This window comes from Mobula hypostoma, chromosome 5 (assembly GCF_963921235.1).
Source record: "Mobula hypostoma chromosome 5, sMobHyp1.1, whole genome shotgun sequence".
Classification (NCBI taxonomy): Eukaryota; Metazoa; Chordata; class Chondrichthyes; order Myliobatiformes; family Myliobatidae; genus Mobula; species Mobula hypostoma.
This window is the reverse complement of record NC_086101.1, coordinates 120,305,194-120,324,780: the sequence shown is the minus strand read 5'-3', so window position 1 is coordinate 120,324,780 and position 19,587 is coordinate 120,305,194. Positions and strand designations below refer to the sequence as shown.

General features: G+C 46.8%; 1 protein-coding gene across 1 annotated transcript in view; it reads left to right on the top strand.

The window, feature by feature from the left end:
- The first annotated feature begins 1,124 nt into the window (after positions 1–1,124).
- The window catches only part of snapc2 (small nuclear RNA activating complex, polypeptide 2), a 46,679-nt gene continuing 28,216 nt past the window's right edge, over positions 1,125–19,587 (top strand). Inside the window, exons 1-3 of the mRNA XM_063047633.1 lie at positions 1,125–1,221; positions 13,459–13,680; positions 14,002–14,121. Coding sequence (XP_062903703.1) covers positions 13,474–13,680; positions 14,002–14,121 — 327 coding nt within the window. The 5' untranslated portion in view covers positions 1,125–1,221; positions 13,459–13,473. The remainder of the gene's footprint in view (positions 1,222–13,458; positions 13,681–14,001; positions 14,122–19,587) is intronic.

The window sequence follows — 19,587 nt, the reverse complement described above, 5'->3', positions numbered from 1 at the left end:
GATTCACAAGCAGACAGGTTGGTGCAGGAATGGGAAGGAGAGATGAAATGTACTGTAACCAGAAGTGCAAGGTGGCCATTATGGACTGAATATGAATGATCTTGCTGATACAAGGCAGGCCGTGTCAGGAGCACTCAATACTAATACGCCCGTTTGAGGCAGATCCATGCAAAGTTTTTTTTTCTCAGCTGAAAAGACTGTTTCGATATTTGAATGGTGGTGAGTGAGGAGGTGATGGGGAAAGTGGTGACCAACAGTGCTGTTTGTCAACTATCTGAATGTAGTGGATGACAATTAACATGGTTAGCAGGTTTAATTGGATCTACTGACACTAGTCTACAGGTTCTTTGCAAGACAAGAAGAGGCAAATCAAGAAGACTTGTTGATTGTTACTGGTTCGTTCAGTGTTACAAGAATAAAGAACAAAAGACCAAGGAAAAAACAACAGTGGTCATCTCATACTGACTACAGATACCAACATCACAGCAATAATATTTAACCAATAAAACAGCCAGTTTCAAATGGTGTGACACCTGCTGCAGAACAACTGAGAAATTTCTAGAAAATACTACATGTAATTCTATAAAATTATAAGCAAGCGTGGGAAAACTAAACTACAAGAAAAATAATAATTCCACACTCTAATCCAACATTTTTCAGACGACACCAAAAATAGTGGTGAAGTGGACAGTGAAATACTTCATCTAAGACTACAAAAGGATCTACGTGAACAGGGGAACCTGGGGCAAGGAGAGGCAGAAGAAATTTAACTTGAGCAAGTTGCATTTCGGGAACTTAAAACAGGGCAAGTCTTACATAGTCAGTCGAAGAACAGTGAGACCTTGGGGTACAGGTACATTATTCCCTGAAAGTGGAGACACAGGCAGACAAAGTGATGTGAATTTTTGAATTTTCTCTCCAATTAGAAAATAGTCTACCCTTTTATTTCTTCTACCAAGGTGCATGACCAAACACTTCCCGACATCGTATTCCGCCTGTCATTTCATTGCCCATTCTCCTAATCTGTCTAAGGCTTCTGCGGACTGCCTACTTCTGTCTGGCTCTCCCAATAAAGCTGATATTTCCGACCCTCTACCCAATAACCGGGGAAAGAGACGGAGCCACCACGCAGATATTGCCAGGATCCGCCATCTTTTCTCTTGGCGCCGCAGTGTACTTCCGGTGCCATTTCCGTTTCAGCTGCTCGTGGCGGAAAGCAAGGTAAGTGGTTTTCTCGTTACCGACCCGTAGGACCGCGCGCGCCCCAAATTCCGGCGCGGGATTTCATCACCCTCCTCCTTCCCGGCCGCGGGCTTCCCTCAGCATCCCCCTCCTTCAAACCCCGGCAATTGTCCTTCAACTGCCCCCTTCCCCTCGCCGCGGGCTTCCCTCAACATCCCGCTCCTTCAGACCCCGGCAATTGTCCTTCAACTGCCCCCTTTCCCCTCGCCGCGGGCTTCCCTCAGCATCCCCCTCCTTCAGACCCCGGCAATTGTCCTTCCACTGCCACTCCTTTCCCCCGGCCGCGGGCTTCCCTCAACAACTGCTTCCCTCTTTACTCCTTCAAACCCCGCCAATCCCACTTCACCTACCATAAAACCATTAAGATATAGACAATAGGAGCAGGAGTAGGCCATTCGGCCCTTTGAGCCAGCACCGCCATTCACTGTGATCATGGCTGGTCATCCACAATCAGTACCCTGTTCCGCCTTCTCCTGACTCTGCTATCTTTAAGACCTCTATCTAACTCTTTCGTGAAAGAATCCAGAGAATTGGCCTCCACTGCCTTCTGAGGCAGAGCATTCCACATATCCACAACCCTCTGTGTGAAAAAGTTTTTCCTCCACTCCGTTCTAAATGGTCTACCCCATATTCTTAAACTGTGGCCTCTGGTTCTGGACTCCCCCAACATCGGGAACATGTTTCCTGCCTCTAGTGTGTCCAATCCCTTAATAATCTTACATGTTTCAATCAGATCCCCTCTCATCCTTCTAAATTCCAGTGTATACAACCCCAGTTACTCCAGTCTTTCAACATATGACATTCCCGCCATCCCTGGAATTAACCTCATGAACCTACGGTGCACTCCCTCCATAGCAAGAATATCCTTCCTCAAATTTGGAGACCAAAACTGCACACAACACTCCAGGTGGGGTCTCACCAGGGCCTTGTACAACTGCAGAAGGACCTCTTTGCTCCTATACTCAATTCCCCTTGTTATGAAGGCTAACATGCCATTAGCTTTCTTCACTGCCTGCTGTACCTGTATTCATACTTTCAGTGACTGATGAACAAGGACACCCAGATCTCGTTGTACTTCCCCTTTTCCTAACTTGACACCATTCAGATAGTAATCTGCCTTCCTGTTCTTGCCACCAAAGTGGATAACCTCACATTAACCTGCATCTGCCCACTCATCCAACCTGTCCAAGTCACCCTGCATTCTCATAACATCCTCCTCACATTTCACACTATCACCCAGCTTTGTGTCATCTGCAAATTTGCTAATGTTACTTTTAATCCCTTTATCTAAATCATTAATGTATATTGTAAATAGCTGCGGTCCCAGCACCGAGCCTTGCAGTACCCCACTAGTCACTGCCTGCCATTCTGAAAAAGACCCATTAATCCCTACTCTTTGTTTCCTGTCTGCCAACCGATTTTTTGTCTATGTCAGTACCCTACCCCCAATACCATTTGCTCTAATTTTGCACACTAACCTCCTATGTGGGACCTTATCAAAGGCTTTCTGAAAGTCCAGGTACACTACATCCACTGGCTTTCCCATGTCCATTTTCAGTTACATCCTCAAGAACTTCCAGCAGATTAGTCAATCATGATTTCCCCTTCGTAAATCCATGCTGACTTGGACCTATCCTGCTACTGCTATCCAAATATGCTGCTATTTCATCTTTTATAATTGACTCCAGCATCTTCCCCACCAATAATGTCAGACTAACTGGTCTATAATTCGGAAGAGGTACAGTCGACGCTTCGGGCCGAGACCCTTCGTCAGAACTAGTCCTGACGAAGGGTCTCGGCCTGAAGCGTCGACTGTATCTCTTCTTAGAGATGCTGCCTGGCCTGCTGTGTTCACCAGCAACTTTTATGTGTGTTGCTTGAAATTCCAGCATCTGCAGATTTCCTCATGTTTGTGGTCTATAATTGCCTGTTTTCTCTCTCCCTCCTTTCTTAAACAGTGGGATAACATTAGCTACCCTCCATCCACAGGAACTGATCCTGAATCGAAAGAACACTGGAAAATGATTACCAATGCGTAATATATAGGAGCAGAATTAGGCCATTTGGCCCATTGCGTATGTTCTGCCATTTCATCATGGCTGATCCAATTTGCCTTTCAGCCCCAATCTCCTGTAATCTCCCCGTATTCCTTCATGCCCTGACTAATCAAGAATCTATCAACCTCTGCCTTAAATACACGTGAAGACTTGGCCTCCACATCTGCCTGTGGGCAAAGGAATCCACAGCCTCACCACTCTGGCTGAATAAATTCCTCCTCATTTCTGTTCTAAAAGGACACCCCTTTATTCTGAGGCTGGTCTTATACTCTCCCACCGTGGGAAACATTTTCTCCACATCCACTTTATCAAGGCCTTTCACCATTCGATAAGTTTCAAATAGGTCACCCCTCATTCATCTGAACTCCAGCGAATACAGGCTCAGAGCCATTAAATGGTCTTTGATACGCCGTTTAATCCTGGAATCATTTTTGTGAACCACCTTTGAACCCTCTCCAGTTTCAGCACATCCTTTCTCAGATAAGGGGCCCAAAACTGCCCACAATACTCCAAGTGAGGCCTCACCAGTGCTTTATAAAGTCTCAATGTTACATCCTTGCTTTTGTATTATAGTCCTCTTGAAATGAATGCTAACATTGCATTCGCCTTCCTCGGCACAGACTCAACCTGCAAATTAACCTTCAGGGAATTCTATACAGGGACTCCCAAGTCCATTTTGTGCCTCTGTATTTTGTATTTTCTCCATTTAGAATATAGTTAACCCTTTCATTTCTGTTACCATAATGCATGACCATACATTTCCAGACACTATTCCTTCTACCACTTCATTGTCCATTCTCCTTCTGTCTTAATTCCTTATGTAGCCTCTATTTCCTCAAAACTATCTGTCCTCCACCTATCTTCATATCGTCTGTAAAATTTGCCACAAAACCATCAATTTCATCATCCAAATCATTAACATGTAAAAAAAAATAAGTCCCAACACAGACATCTGTGGAACACCACCAGTCACCGGCAGCCAACCAGAAAAGGCTCCCTTTATTCCCTTTCTTTGCCTCCGGCCAATCAGCCACTGTTTTCAGAATCAGAATCAGGTTTATTATCAACGGCATGTGATGTGAAATTTGTTAACTTAGCAGCAGCAGTTCAATGCAATACATAATCTAGCAGAGAGAGAGAAAAAAATAAATTAAATTAAACATAATAATAAATAAACAAGTAAATCAATGACATATATTGAATAGATTATTAAAAAAATGTGCGAAAACAGAAATACAAAAAAGTGAGGTCGTGTCCAAAACTTCAAAGCCAATTCAGGAATCAGATGGCAGAGGGAAAGAAGTTGTTCTTGAATCTCCGAGTGTGTGCCTTCAGGCTTCTGTATCTCCTACCTGATGGTAACAGTGAGAAAAGGGCATGCCCTGGGTGCTGGAGGTCTTTAATAATGGACGCTGCCTTTCTGAGACACCGCTCCCTAAAGATGTCCTGGGTACTTTGTAGGCTGGTGCCCAAGGTGGAGCTGACTAGATTTACAACCTTCTGCAGCTGCTTTCGGTCCTGTGCAGTAGCCCCTCCATACCAGACAGTGATGCAGCCTGTCAGAATGCTCTCCATGGGAAAACTATAGAAGTTTTTGAGTGCATTTGTTGACATGCCAAATCACTTCAAACTCCTAATAAAGTATAGCTGCTGTCTTGCCTTCTTTATGACTACATCAATGTGTTGGGACCAGGTTAGACCCTCGGAAATGTTGACACCCAGGAACTTGAAACTGCTCACTCTCTCCACTTCTGATCCCTCTATGAGGATTGGTGTGTGTTCCTTCGTCTTACCCTTCCTGAAGTTCACAATCAACTCTTTCGTCTTACTGATGTTGAGTGCCACGTTGTTGCTGCAGCACCATTCCACTAGTTGGCATATCTCACTCCCGTACGCCCTTTCATCACCGCCTGAGATTCTACCAACAATGGTTGTATCATCAGCAAATTTGTAGATGGTATTTGAGCTATGCCTAGCCACACAGTCATGTGTATACAGAGAGTAGAGCAGTGGGCTAAACACACACCCCAGAGGTGTGCCAATATTGATAGTCAGCAAAGAGGATATGTTATCACCAATCCGCACAGACTGTGGTCTTCCTGTTAGGTAGTCGAGGATCCAGTTGCAGAGGGAGATACAGAGGCCCAGGTCCTGCAACTTCTCAATGAGGATTGTGAGATTGATGGTATTAAATGCTGAGCTATAGTCGATGAACAGCATCCTGATGTAGGTGTTTGTGTTGTTTGGGTGGTCTAAAGCCGTGTGAAGAGCCATGGAGATTGTGTCTGCTGTTGACCTATTGTGACGATGGGCAAATTGCAATGGGTCCAGGTCTTTGCTGATGCAGGAGTTCAGTCTAGTCATAACCAACCTCTCAAATCATTTCATCACTGTCAATGTCAGTGCTACCAGGCGATAGTCGTTATGGCAGCTCACAATATTCTTCTTTGGCACTGGTATAACTGTTGCCCTTTTGAAGCAAGTGGGAACTTCTGCCTGTAGCAGTGAGAGGCTGAAAATGTCCTTGAATACTCCCGTTAGTTGGTTGGCACAGGTTTTCAGAGTCTTACCAGATACTCCATTGGGACCTTCTGCCTTGCGAGGGTTCATTCTATTTAAAGACAGACTAACATCGGCCTCTGAGACAGAGATCACAGGGTCATCAGGTGCAGCAGGGATCTTCACAGCTGTAGATGGGTTCTCCCTTTCAAAGCGTGCATACAAGGTGTTGAGTTCATCTGGTAGTGAAGCATCACTGCCATTCATACCATTGGGTTTCGCTTTGTATGAATCATGTTAAAATCTTTCCTGTAATAACATGAGCTCGTAACTTGTTAAGCAGCCTCACGTGTGGCAGCTTGTCAAAGGCCTTCTGAAAATCCAAGTACACAACTTCAACCAATTCTTCTTTGTCTAGCCTGCTTGTTATTTCTTCAAAGAAATACAACAGATTTGTCAAACAACAGGAATTCTGCAGATGCTGGAAATTCAAGCAACACACATCAAATTTGCTGGTGAACGCAGCAGGCCAGGCAGCATCTCTAGGAAGAGGTACAGTCGACGTTTCAGGCCGAGACCCTTCGTCAGGACTAACTGAAGGAAGAGTTAGTAAGAGATTTGGGAGGGGGAGGGGGAGATCCAAAATGATAGGAGAAGACAGGAGGGGGAGGGATGGAGCCAAGAGCTGGACAGGTGATTGGCAAAGGGAATATGAGAGGATCATGGGACAGGAGGCCCTGGGAGAAAGACAAGGCGGGGGGGGGGAACCCAGAGGATAGGCAAGGGGTATAGTCAGAGGGACAGAGGGAGAAAAAGGAGAGTGAGAGAAAGAATGTGTGTATAAAAATAAATAATGGATGGGGTAAGAGGGGGAGGTGGGGCATTAGCGGAAGTTAGAGAAGTCAATGTTCATGCCATCAGGCAGGATTTTCCCTCGAGGAAACCATGCTGACTATGGTCTATTTTATCATGTGCCTCCAGTAGCCTGTGACCTCATCCTTAATAATCGACTCCAACATCTTCCCAAGCACTGAGGTCAGACTAACTGGCCTATAGTTTCCTTCCTTCTGCCTCGCTCCCTTCTTAAAGAGTGGAGTGACATTTGTAATTTTCCAGTCTTCTGGAACCAATATAGACTGTAGTGATTCTTGAAAGATCATTACTGATGATTCCACAGTCTCTTCAGTCACCTCTTTAAGAACCCTGTGGTGTACACCATCTGGTCCAGGTGACTTATCTACCTTCAGATACTTTATACTTTATTGTCGCCAAACAATTGGTACTAGAACGTACAATCATCACAGCGATATTTGATTCTGCTCATACCACTCCCTGGATTACAAATATTAAATATAAAAAATAGTAAAAACTAGTAAATATTAAAAATTTAAATTATAAATCATAAATAGAAAATAGAAAATTGGAAAGTAAGGTAGTGCAAAAAAACCGAGAGGCAGGTCCAGATATTTGGAGGGTACGGCCCACATCCTGGTCAGGATCCGTTCAGCAGTCTTATCACAGTTGGAAAGAAGCTGTTCCCAAATCTGGCCGTACAAGTCTTCAAGCTCCTGAGCCTTCTCCCGGAGGGAAGAGGGACAAAAAGTGTGTTGGCTGCGTTGGTCGTGTCCTTGATTATCCTGGCAGCACTGCTCCGACAGCGTGCGGTGTAAAGTGAGTCCACGGACGGAAGATTGGTTTGTGTGATGTGCTGCACCGTGTTCACGATCTTCTGCAGCTTTTTTCGTCTTGGACAGGACAACTTCCATACCAGGTTGTGATGCACCCTAGAAGAATGCTTTCTACGGTGCATCTATAAAAATTAGTGAGGGTTTTAGAGGACAGGCCAAATTTCTTTAGTTTTCTCAGGAAGTAAAGGCACTGGTGGGCCTTCTTGGTAGTGAACTCTGCTTGGTTGGACCAAGTCAGGTCATTTGTGATATTGACCTCGAGGAACTTAAAGCTTTTGACCTGTTCCACTTGCGTACCACTGATGTAAATTGGGTCGTGCGGTCCGCTACTCCTTCTGAAGTCAACAACCAATTCCTTCATCTTGCTGACATTGAGGGATAGGTTATTGTCTTCGCACTATGCCACCAGGTTCTTAATTTCCTCTCTGTACTCAAACTCATCATTGCCCGAGATATGGCCTACAATTGTTGTGTCATCAGCAAACTTATATATTGAGTTTGATGGAAACTTGGCTACACAATCATGGGTGTACAGTGAGTACAGCAGGGGGCTGAGTACACAGCCTTGTGGGGCACCGGTGCTCAGAGTGATTGTAACGAAGAGCTTGTCCCCTGTTTTTACAGCCTGGGTCCTGTCTGTGAGGAAGTTGAAGATCCAGCTGCAGATCTGAGTGCTAAGGCCCAGGTTCTGGAGCTTAGGAATCAGTTTATTTGGAATGATGATATTAAAGGCAGAGCTGTAGTAAATGCCTTACATATGCGTCTTTATTCTCCAGGTGTTCTAAGGAGGAATGTAGGGCCAGAGAGATGGCATCTGCCATTGACCTGTTGCTCCGTTAGGCAAATTGCAAAACGTCGAGGTTGACCGGTAGGCTGTGGTTGATGTGTGCCATAACCAATCTCTCGAAGCACTTAATAGCAATTGATGTCAGAGCCACAGGTTGATAGTCATTCAGGCATGCCACCTTGCTCTTCTTCGGCACTGGGATTATCATTGCCTTCTTAAAACATGAGGGGATCTTACACTGAAGCAAGGAGCAGTTGAAGATGTCAGCAAACACTTCAGCTCGCTTGCTTGCACAGGCCCGGAGAACCCGTCCTGGGACGCCGTCTGGGTCTGTCGCCTTCCTTGGATTTATCTTCAGGAAGGCCCTTCTAACGTCCTCCTCGGTGACGATGAATCTTGATGCCTCCAGGTCCGGTTCATCCAGAGGGAGTGGGACGCTCTTCTTCTGTTCGAATCTTGCATAGAATACGTTAAGTTCGTCAGGAAGAGAGGCGCCACAGTTATTGATATTCCCAGCCTTTTCTTTGCGCCCAGTGATCTCATTTAGACCCTGCCATAGTCTACTGGCATCCTTTTGGTTAGCCTGGGCTTCCAACTTGTCTCAATATTGCCTCTTGGCGCCCTTAATGGCTTTGCGGAGTTCATGCCTGGATTCCGTGTAGTGACTGGTATCTCCGGACCTAAAAGCCGCAGCTCTAGCCTTCAAAAGGGACTTGACCTCATAATTCATCCAAGGTTTCCGGTTAGGGAATACCCGGATCATCTTGCGAGACACACAGTCCTCCGTACGTTTCCAAATAAAGTCCGTGACAGCTGAGGCATACTCCTCGAGGTTAGCTGCCGAGTCCTTGAATACTAACCAGTCCACCAATTCAAAGCAGTCACGGAGAACCTCATCAATTTCCTCTGTCCAACGCAACACTACTTTTGACACCGTGACCTCTGGCTTCAGTTTCTGTTTGTAAGCCAGGAGGAGTACGGCCTGATGGTCCGATTTTTCAGTTTCCCAAGAACCTTCTCCCTAGTAATGGTACTCCTCCCCTCCACCCTCTCCCCCTTCTACTCAACCACTCCCCACCCTTCCTGGCTGCGGGCTCATCTCAGTATCCTCTGTTACCACTTCAAACCCAGCAATTCCCCTTTCAACTACCCCTCCCCTACACTTTCCATTAATCCTTCCACCTTCCTCCCTCCCACTTCCCCTTCCCCTCCCTCTCCTCCCCCTGGCCTCGGGCTCCCCTCAACAACTCCTCCATTACTACTTCAAATCCTGGCAATGCCCCTTCCACTACCCCTCCCCTCCACCTCTCCCCGTTACACTCACTCGCATTGGCAAAAACATCTCCTCCACAATCTCCATCAGCACAGGAGCACCACAGTGTTGTGTACATAGACCCTGTTGTACTTGCTTTCCACCTATGACGGTGTGGCTAAGTACAGCTGCAACACTATTATGGGCCGTATCAAAGGTAGTGGTGAATCAGCATACAGGAGGGAGATTGAAAATTTGGCTGAGTGCTGTCATAACAGCAATCTCTCACTCAATGTCAATAAGACTGGGGAACTGGTAGATTTCAGGAGAGGGAAACCAGAGGTCCATGAGCCAGTAACCATTGGAGGAGCTGAATTGGAGAGGGTCGGTAATTTTAAATTCCTGGGTATCACTATCTCAGGGGACCTGTCATTTAAATATCATTGTGAGGAAAGAACTGCAGTGCCTCTACTTCCTTGGGAGCCTGCAGAGATTCAGTATGTCATCCAAACCTTTGGCAAACTATTATAGATGTGTGGTAGAAAGTTTGCTGACCAGCTACATTACGGCCTAGTATGGGAACACCTGGTACGGGAATGCCTTTGAGCAGAAAATCCTACAAAAGGTAGTGGATTTGGCCCAGTACATCATGGGTAAAACTTTCCCAACTGTTGGCACAGCCACATGAAACATTGCCATAGGAAAGCAGCGTCCATCATCAAAGATCTTCACCACCCAGGTCATGCCCTTATCTTGTTGCTGCAATCAGGTAGAAGGTACATGTTCAAAGATTCATTTATTATCGAAGTATACAACTCTGAAATCCTTCTCCAGGTAGTCATGAAACCATGAAAGAGAAGAAAAGCAGTACGATCATCAATCCCCAAATCACTCCACCCCACAAAAAAAACAAACAAAAATGGAACAGGTACATTGGCCTCCAAAATCCCCCTACCATGCACATAAAAAAATGAGAGAGATTGGGCGAAAATTACAGAAAACAAAAAAACAGTAAAACTAAAAAAAAAGTGCGCAGTTCATATCCACACCCAAAACACAGAAAACCGAGGCAGCATTTGCCCTCTCTGTAGCAGAGCGATCTCACACATGATAAAAGGCAGTTTCCCTTCTCCAGAGTGATCTCACCAGTGATAAAAAGGCAGGCAGCCAGCATTCCAGTCTTCCTTGTCAGGACACACACCACCACCAAGTTCAAGAACAGTTACCCCTCAACCATCAGGCACATGAACAAAAGGGGATAACTACACTCACTTAAGGACTCTTTTATGTTGTTATTCCATGAGCATTATTTAAAGCTATTTATTTGTTATCTAGATTTGCACAGTTTGTTTATAGTTTGCAGATCCTGTTTACAGTTACTGTTAAAAGATTTGCTAAGTGTGCCCCCAGAAAAATCTCAGGGTTGTATGTACTCTGATAATACATTTTACTTTGAACTTTGAATTCATCCTCCCCCCAGCCATGGGCTCTCCTCCGTTACCCCTTCAAATCCTGACGCAGAACCCGTCACACCCTTTACACTCCATTAACCCATCCAACCTTGGCAATCCCCTTTCAACTTCCTCTCCTCCCTTCCCTCCTGTCTACCTCCCCCTCCCCCTTCCCCTCACCCTCCTCCTCCTCATGCGGGCTGTGCTTAACAACCCCTCTGACCACCTCTTCCCCCTTCCCCGCACCCTCCATCCCCAGGCCGTGGGCTCACCTCAACAAACTGCCCCTTCCCCTCTTCCCCCTTCCCCTCAATCTCCTCATCCTGGCAATGGGCTCTCATCAACAATCCATTCTGTCCACACTGTCTCCTCTCCCCCCTATGGCTCCTCCCACCCTCTCCCACTCCCCCAACCCCTTGATCACCTTCTCCCCCAACCCAGAATCGATGAAGGCTGCAGATTTGGCTTTCAGTTCAGTTCTCCCCTTAAAAAAGTGAAAGCAGGGAATGTCTTACCGGTCTAGAACTCTCACTGAAATATAGAGGCTTCAGATTTCCACTACCGAGTATCCTGATGAATGTACGGTCTCGGGAACATAAAATTCCACCCCAACTATCCTGGTGAATGTACAGTCTCGGGAAAATAAAATTCCACCCCCCGAGGATCCTGGTGAATGTACAGTTTGGGGAAGATAACATTCCACCCCCCATCTATCCTGATGAATGTACAGTCTCGGGAAAATAAAATTCCACCACCGACTATTCTGGCAAATGTACAGTCGCAGGAAAATAAAATTGCATGTCTCAGAGCATGATTGCAGTACTAGGTTAATGTCAGGGACTACAGTGTACTCTGCTTTATGGAAACATGACTCACAACTGCAACTTCGGACACGGTGTCGCAGCCCGATGGCTTCACCATTCTCCCCAAACACAGGTCTGCACTGTCTTTTAAAGTCAGAGGTGGTCGATTAACTTATCGTGATGCACAGACGTGGCAGTTTGTCTGTCCTGCTCACCTGTCCCAGGTCATCTAGTGGTCAAGGTCATCCAATTTAATTGTTTAGGGACTTTTCCACCGTCATCCTGGTGGCGGTGTACCTCAGGCCAACGTCAGGCTGGCTCTGGAAGAACTGAGCAATGTAATCAGCAGGCATGAAATGGCACACTCACTATAGTTATGGGGGATTTCAACCAGACCAGCTTAAAGAAGTCTCTGAACAACTACACCAACATATCCCCTGTGGAACCAGAGTACCTCACACACTAGACCACTGTTTTACCGCTATCTTTGTGCCATCCCATGCCCACAATTTGGAAAGTCCAATCAAAGACTAAAGCAAGTATGGGCAAGGGAGGCAGAGGAGCACTTACAGGACTGCTTTGATTCAGTGGACTGGACAATATTCAGGATTCATCATCAAGTGTTAAAGAATACGCCACAGTTGTCATCGACTTCACCAATGTCTGTGTGAATGTGTGCATGCCTTCAAGAACATAGCCGACATACCCAAATCAAAAGCCATGGATGAACCACAGGATTCATAATCTGAGCGCTAGATCTGTGGTATTCAAGACCAGTCATCCAAAACTATACAAGAAGTTCAGGTACAACATACAGAAGGCTTTCTTAAAAGCAAAAATATAAATCAATTCCAACTGAGGTGAGAGACAGAATCAGATGCACGTCAGCTCTGACAGATTGTAGTTATCACTTCCTACAAAGTGGAACCCAACTCTGAGATGAGCTCAACGCCTTTTATGCACACTTTAAAAGGGAGAATAAAACTACATCTGTGCAAATCACTGCAGCATCCAGCGACCCCGTGATCTCTGTCTTAGAAGCTGACATCAGAACGTTTTTCAAAAGGTTGAACCCTCACAATGCGTCAGGCCCTGGTGCTGTACCTGGTCGGACTCTGAAAACCTGTGCCAACCAACTAGCAGGAGTGTTCAAGGACATTTTCCATCTCACTGCTGCAGTGGGAGGTTCCCACCTGCTTGAAAAGGGAACCGGGCGAGTTGTCTATTGCCCAGTGGCACTCACATCTACTGTGAAGAGGTGCTTTAAGAAGTGCAGCTACTGCCTCAGCAAGGATATGTACTCTCTGCAATTTGCCTATTGCCACAATAGGCTTATGGTGGATGCAATTTCACTGGCTCTCCACTCGGCCTCGGACAATAGTAGCAATTACATCAAGCTGCTGTTATTGATTACAGCTCAGCTTTCAACACATACGTACCCCCAGTTCCAATCATCAAGCTCCAATAGCTGGGCCTCTGTACCTTCCTCTGCAACTGGCTGCTTGACTTTCTCACAAGGAGACCACGGTCTATGCAGAGCGGAAGTAACATCTCCAGCTCACTGATAAACAACACATGCACCTCAAGGATGCATGTCTAGCCCACTGCTCCTCCCTGGTGCCATTGACCCCCATTCCCACCTTGCTGTGGTGACCTAACCCACCACTGTTTGTTTGCAGATTACCCGTGTGGTGATGAAGCCGCCAGCGAGAGTCCGTGCCGTCCCCCGCCGTTACGGTGTGGAAAGGGGGGAGGCGGCCCTGGACAGTGAGACTGAGTGTGGCGAATGGAGCGAGAAGGAGCGGCGGCTGCTACTGCGGCTGCTGCGCAAGCAGAGCACGGCCCGGGAGATCGACCTGCTGCCCATCGAACTGGCCATGCCCAGCCGCAGTTCACAGGAGGTGGGTACCCAGTGGGCATTCTGTCCGCTTCCTATCCTCACCTCCACTCTCTCCCCGCAGCAATACCCCATCGTCTCAATCCCCCTACACACACCCGACCCCACGGTGTCACTCCACCCCCCTCCAGATCCCCTTCCCCCTACATGTATCGCTTCCAGCATTCCCCACCTTGTACCCCTTCCCCATCTGCTTCCCTCTGCCTGTTGTGCACCCCACCACTCTCCTCCTTCCTGCTGTGAGCCCCTCGCCTTGCATCACTTTCCCACCCGTGCATGGCCCCTGATGGTGCCAGTCATCTCTCACTGCTCCTGCACCCCGCAGGTTGCTGCCTACATGGAGAGACTGAAGGAGAGGTCGACTCGCAGCGCCATCCAGAAGGTCTACAGCCAGCAGCTGCAGGAACAGAGGCGCAGGCAGCAGCAGCTGCGGGCCCCACTGCAGGTGAGGGCTCCAAACCAGACGCAGTGTGTTGAGTTGGGGGTGGGGGGGAGGGCAGTGGGAGAGAGGCTGAGCTTGGGACATGCCAAGAATTCCCAGGACAAAAAGTGAGGCAGTGGGGAGTGTCACTGGGGAAGGAAGTGAAGCAGTGAGGCATGTCCCTGGGCTGGGGAGTGAGGCTGAGGGGAGAGTCCCTGGGCTGGGGAGTGAGGCTGAGGAGTGTCCCTGGGCCAGGGAGAGAGACTGAGGGGAGAGTCCCTGGGCCAGGGACTGAGGCTGAGGGGAGAGTCCCTGGACCAGGGAGTGAGGCTGAGGGGAGAGTCCCTGGGCCGGGGAGTGAGGCTGAGGGGAGTGTCCCTGGGCCAGGGAGTGAGGGTGGTGGGAGTGTCCCTGGGCCAGGGAGTGAGGGTGGTGGGAGTGTCCCTGGGCCGGGGAGTGAGACTGAGGAGAGTGTCCCTGGGCCGGGGAGTGAGACTGAGGAGAGTGTCCCTGGGCCGGGGAGTGAGGCTGAGGAGTGTCCCTGGGCCGGGGAGTGAGACTGAGGAGAATGTCCCTGGGCCGGAGAGTGAGGCTGAGGGGAGAGTCCCTGGGCCGGGGAGTGAGGGTGGTGGGAGTGTCCCTGGGCCGGGGAGTGAGGGTGGTGGGAGTGTCCCTGGGCCAGGGAGTGAGGCTGAGGAGTGTCCCTGGGCTGGGGAGTGAAGGTGGTGGGAGAGTCCCTGGACCGGGGAGCGAGGCCAAGGGGAGTCTCCCTGGGCTGGGGAGTGAGGCTGAGGGAAAGGTCAGGGGGAAGTGAGACTGAACAAGTGCCTTTGGGGCAGGATTTGAAGCTGTGGGGAAACAGACAGTCCAGCATGGGGAGTGAAGAGGCTGGAATGAGTCTTCAAGAATTCCAGAGGTGAGTGCTCAGCCTCGGGTGGAGGGAGAGGACGGGATAGAATCCCTGCTGGCCCGCCTCTGGGGAATGTGAGTGTCGGGTCATACTCCTGAGTGATTGCAGAAATAAAGAGCACGGAAACAAGCCCTTGGGCCCGTAGAATAATTGGTGCTGACCATCAACCATTCATTCACCCATTTACATCAGGAACATCAGTCTGTGCCTTAAATATTCCCAAACCAGTAGCCTCTGCAGCTGTCTGTGGCAATGAATTCCACAGATTCACCACCCTCTGGCTAAATATATTTCTTAAGGGACACCTTGAAGGAAGTCTGGCTTGCCCATGCCACTGGAGTTGTGAGGCAGTACCTCCTGCACCACTGTGCCGTCCTGTGGAGAATGCTGTGCTGGATATTGTTCTGACGAAAAGGGATGATGACATTTGGATTGGGTCGGTGGACAGGGGTGGGAGGGAGTCAAGCTGCGAATGGGGACACTGCATGCTTGTTGTAGCTGCCTTTACCGTTGTGCAGCAGATATTGCACGCTTGTAGGATGCATGAGATCAAACAGATTCTGGGAGGCTGGTCATTGTGGAGAGTGAAAGAAAACAGGACAGTGTCAGAGAGAATGTTGTCTGGCAGATATTTCCGTGTCTGCACCAAAAATAATACAGGTGGTCTATAGATAGAGGCAAAGTGTAAGGTTCAGCCCAATCATAATTTAAAATCCTGTCAATCCAAAACATTAGGTATTTCTCTCTCTCTCTCTCACTCTCTCTCTCTCTCTCTCTCTCTCTCTCTCTCTGCAGATGTTGCCTGACCTGCTGATAGTTTCCTGATTTAAATTTGTATGTGCAGCATCTACAGTGATATTACATTCAACGTAAGTACTCATACAGGTCGAGCAGCATCTGCAGAGGGCGAAATGAGGTGGAGGTCTGTGGAGTGTTTTGTCATTTTCTGAGGTTTTCCATTTACTACGCTATTTTCGTCTCTAGTGACTGAAGAACTCTGCTGTTAATGGCACTGCTCCAACTCTGTGCCCTGAAGGCACTGTTTTCTGCCCGCTGCCCGGGTTCCCTTGTGTCTGGGCTGAAATTTGGAATGGATGCTGAATGGTCTAGTTGCTCACTTGCACATAGGTACAGCCGTACACAAAACGCTGGAGGAACTCATCTGATCAGGAAACATCTTTGGAGGGCTTTGGGCCAAGACCTTTCACATGGATTGTTTTATCATCTCAAAATGAAATGTTGACTGCCAGTGTCCTTCCACAGAGACTCCCTGATGTACTGAGTTCCTCCAATGTTCTTTGTATTACTCCAGATTTCAGCATGTACCATCTCTTGTGTCTCCATGAATAGAGCCATCTACTGAGAGAATTGGGATTGGAATTAATATCAGAACCCCAACTTTAGGGCTGTACCACGCCTTGCAAACTTGTGGCAAATGATTGGAGAAGGAAAGAAGGTTTTGTGGGAAATTGCCAGCAGTGCTGTGATGGGGTGCCATTTCTCCATGGCACCTGGGCACATCTGGTGTCCTGGGGAACTAGAATATTTGGACCAGAGGTTAGGGCTGTGAGTCTTAAGAAAGAAGGCAGGTTAGTGAGTTCAAATTCTATTCTGGTGATTGGAAAACTTCAATTTAAGTAATTATATACCTTCGGAAACAGGAGCAAGATTAGAGTATTTTTCCCCTTGTATTTTGATGTAGGGTTCATCTCTTGTGCCCTTAATTCTCTAATTTTACACAAACATTCTCTAGCATATTTTACTCTCCAGAATTCTCCGGGAGGAGAGAATTCCAGAGACTTACCATCCTCATCTGTGAGAAGGTAGATCTGGGAGTAAAAGGACAATCCAGTCAGAGTACTATGCAGCTGTAAGGTTATTGTAACAGCAGTCTACTTCATAAATATATTTATTTATTGAGATACGGTACAGAATGGGCCCTTTCAGCCCTTTGAGCTGCACCGTCCAGCAACCTCTAACGCTAGCCTACTCATGGGACAATTTACAATGACCAATTAACGTAGAAACGGGTATGTCTTTGCACTGTGGGAGGAAACTGGAACACCCAGGAAAAACCATGCACTCCACAGGGTGGATGACCAAACTCCTTACAGAGAATGATGGGATTGAAATCTGAACTCTGGCGACTTGAGCTGCAGAAGCATCATGGTAACCCCTACGCTGCCGTGGCAGCGTACTTCATGGAAGAAAATCTTATGTCTCTCGACCCAGCCCGACCTGGTCCACATTTAGTTTCAGTTCCCTGGATCAGTTGACTGTTAATTGTCACCTCGATTCAAGAACGGTTAGGGAGGTGCAAAAATAGCAGTTAGGTCAGTGACTTACTGGCAAATAAAAAACAGTGTCTGCAAGAAACAGTAATCACACTTCTGTCAGAGACCAGCTAGTGTGGAGAATGGACAGGAAACAGTGATCAGAGAGAGCATTGTGTGACAGATAGTCTACACAATTGTGCAACAGAATTCCATTTTTGAACAGAGTATTTAATAGCAATAGTGAATTTTAGAGAACAAAGTTATAAAGCATTCATAATGAAACAGGAAAATAATGTCACAGTTTGAAATTAATAAGTTAGCTACAACAGAAGTGGGACTACGTGGTAGTCAAGCTTGGTAATTAATCTGCCAGGGTATTTCATTTGTCAGTCTTCATGAAGGTTAAAGTCATTTGCAATCATTGCATTCTTTACTGCCAGCTTTGCTTAGTTGTCAGTTAATTTCTTACAGTGCTGTTTTTGTGATGAGGTCTGCAGACTGTCCCAAACACTGAAGGATGTTGATGTGTAAGTTTAAAGATCCCTGAAGGTGGCAGCACAGATTGATAGAGTGCTGAAGAAGGCTTAGGGGTGCTTGCCTTCATTAGCTGGGGCATAGAGCATGAGTGCAAGCTCTCAGTGCAACTTTATAAACTATTCACTCACAACTGGAATATTATTTCTTATTATTATCACCGCACCAGTAAGGATATGATTGTACTGGAGAGAGTGAGAAGATCTGCCAGGATGGTGTATTTTAGTTATGAGGAGTGAGTGGAAAGGTTTGCGAAGAACTGGTGGTTGGGAGGGACCTGAGGGAGGATTACAAAGTTTTAGGAGGCATTGTTAGGTAGAAATCAAGAATCTTGTCTGCATGGCAGAAAATGAAGAGCAGATGGTATTAATTTAACACAGAAAACAAATTACAGCACGGAAGAAGGCCCTGCAGCCAACAATGTCTGTGTTGACCATCCTGCCAAATTAAACTAATCCCATCAGCCTCCTTCCATTAAATTCCCTGCCTGTTTATGCGCATCTCTGAACGTCTCTTCAATTTTGCTGTTGTATCATCTTCTACCATCTCCCCTGGCAGACAGTTCCTGACACCTACTACTCTCTATGTAAAAGAAAAACTTGCTCCATTCATCTTTAAGCTTTTTCCCTCTTACCAATAACCCATACCCTCGAATATTTAACTTCCTCACCCTGGGAGAAAGACTTTAATACCTACTTTATCTGTGCCTCTTATCATTTTATACTTCCCATTAGTCAAATTGCTCCAGTCTTGTTCAATGTGTTTCTCATGCCCTGCATGACCTCTGAGAGGAATGCACTTGTTATACAATCTAGGCAATTCACTCTTCAAGGGCCAAGACATTTCAGAAATTGAATATAGTTTGTTGACAACTGCAACCTTGTGACGAGGATTCCCAAGTCCCTTTGCACTTCAGGGTTTTGAATTTTATCTCGATTTAGAAAATTGTCTCTGCTTTTATTTCTTCTACCAAAGTGCATGACCATATACTTCTGAACACTGTATTTGCCTAAGTCCTTCTGTAGCCTCACTACTTCTTCAAAACTACCTGCCCCTCCACCTAGTCTTCATATTGTCTGCAAACTTGGCTCCAAAGCCATCAATTCTGACATCCAAATCATTGACCTATATCATGTAAAAAGAAGTGGTCCCAACACAGAACCCTGTGGAACACTACTAGTCACTGGCAGCCAACCAGAAAAGGCTCTCTTTATTCCTACTCCTGCCAATCAACCAATGCTTTATCTATGCTAGTATGTTTCCTGTAATAACATGGACGCTTAACTTGTTAAGCAGCCTCATGTGTGGCACCTTGTCAAAAGCCTTCTGAAAATCCAAGTATACAATATCAACCGATTCTTCTTTGTCTATCCTGCTTGTTATTTCTTCAGAGAATTTCAACAGATCTGTTGGGCAAGATTTTTCCTTAAAGGAAACTATGCTGACTTTGGCCTATTTTATCATGTGCCTCCAAGTATCCTGAAACCACATTCCTAATAATCGACTCCCAACAATTTCCCCCACTCTGAGGTAAGACTAACTGACCTGTGATTTCCTTTCTTCTGCCTCTCTCCCTTCTGGAAGAGTGGAGTGACATTTGCAATTTTCCAGTCCCCCAAAACAATGCCAGGGTCAACTGATTCTTGAAAGATCATTACTAACGCCTCCACAGTTTCTTCAGCCACATCTTCAGAACTCTGGGGTGTATATGATTCGGTCCATGCGATTTATCTACCTTCAGATCTTTTAGTTTCCCAAGAACCTTCTCCA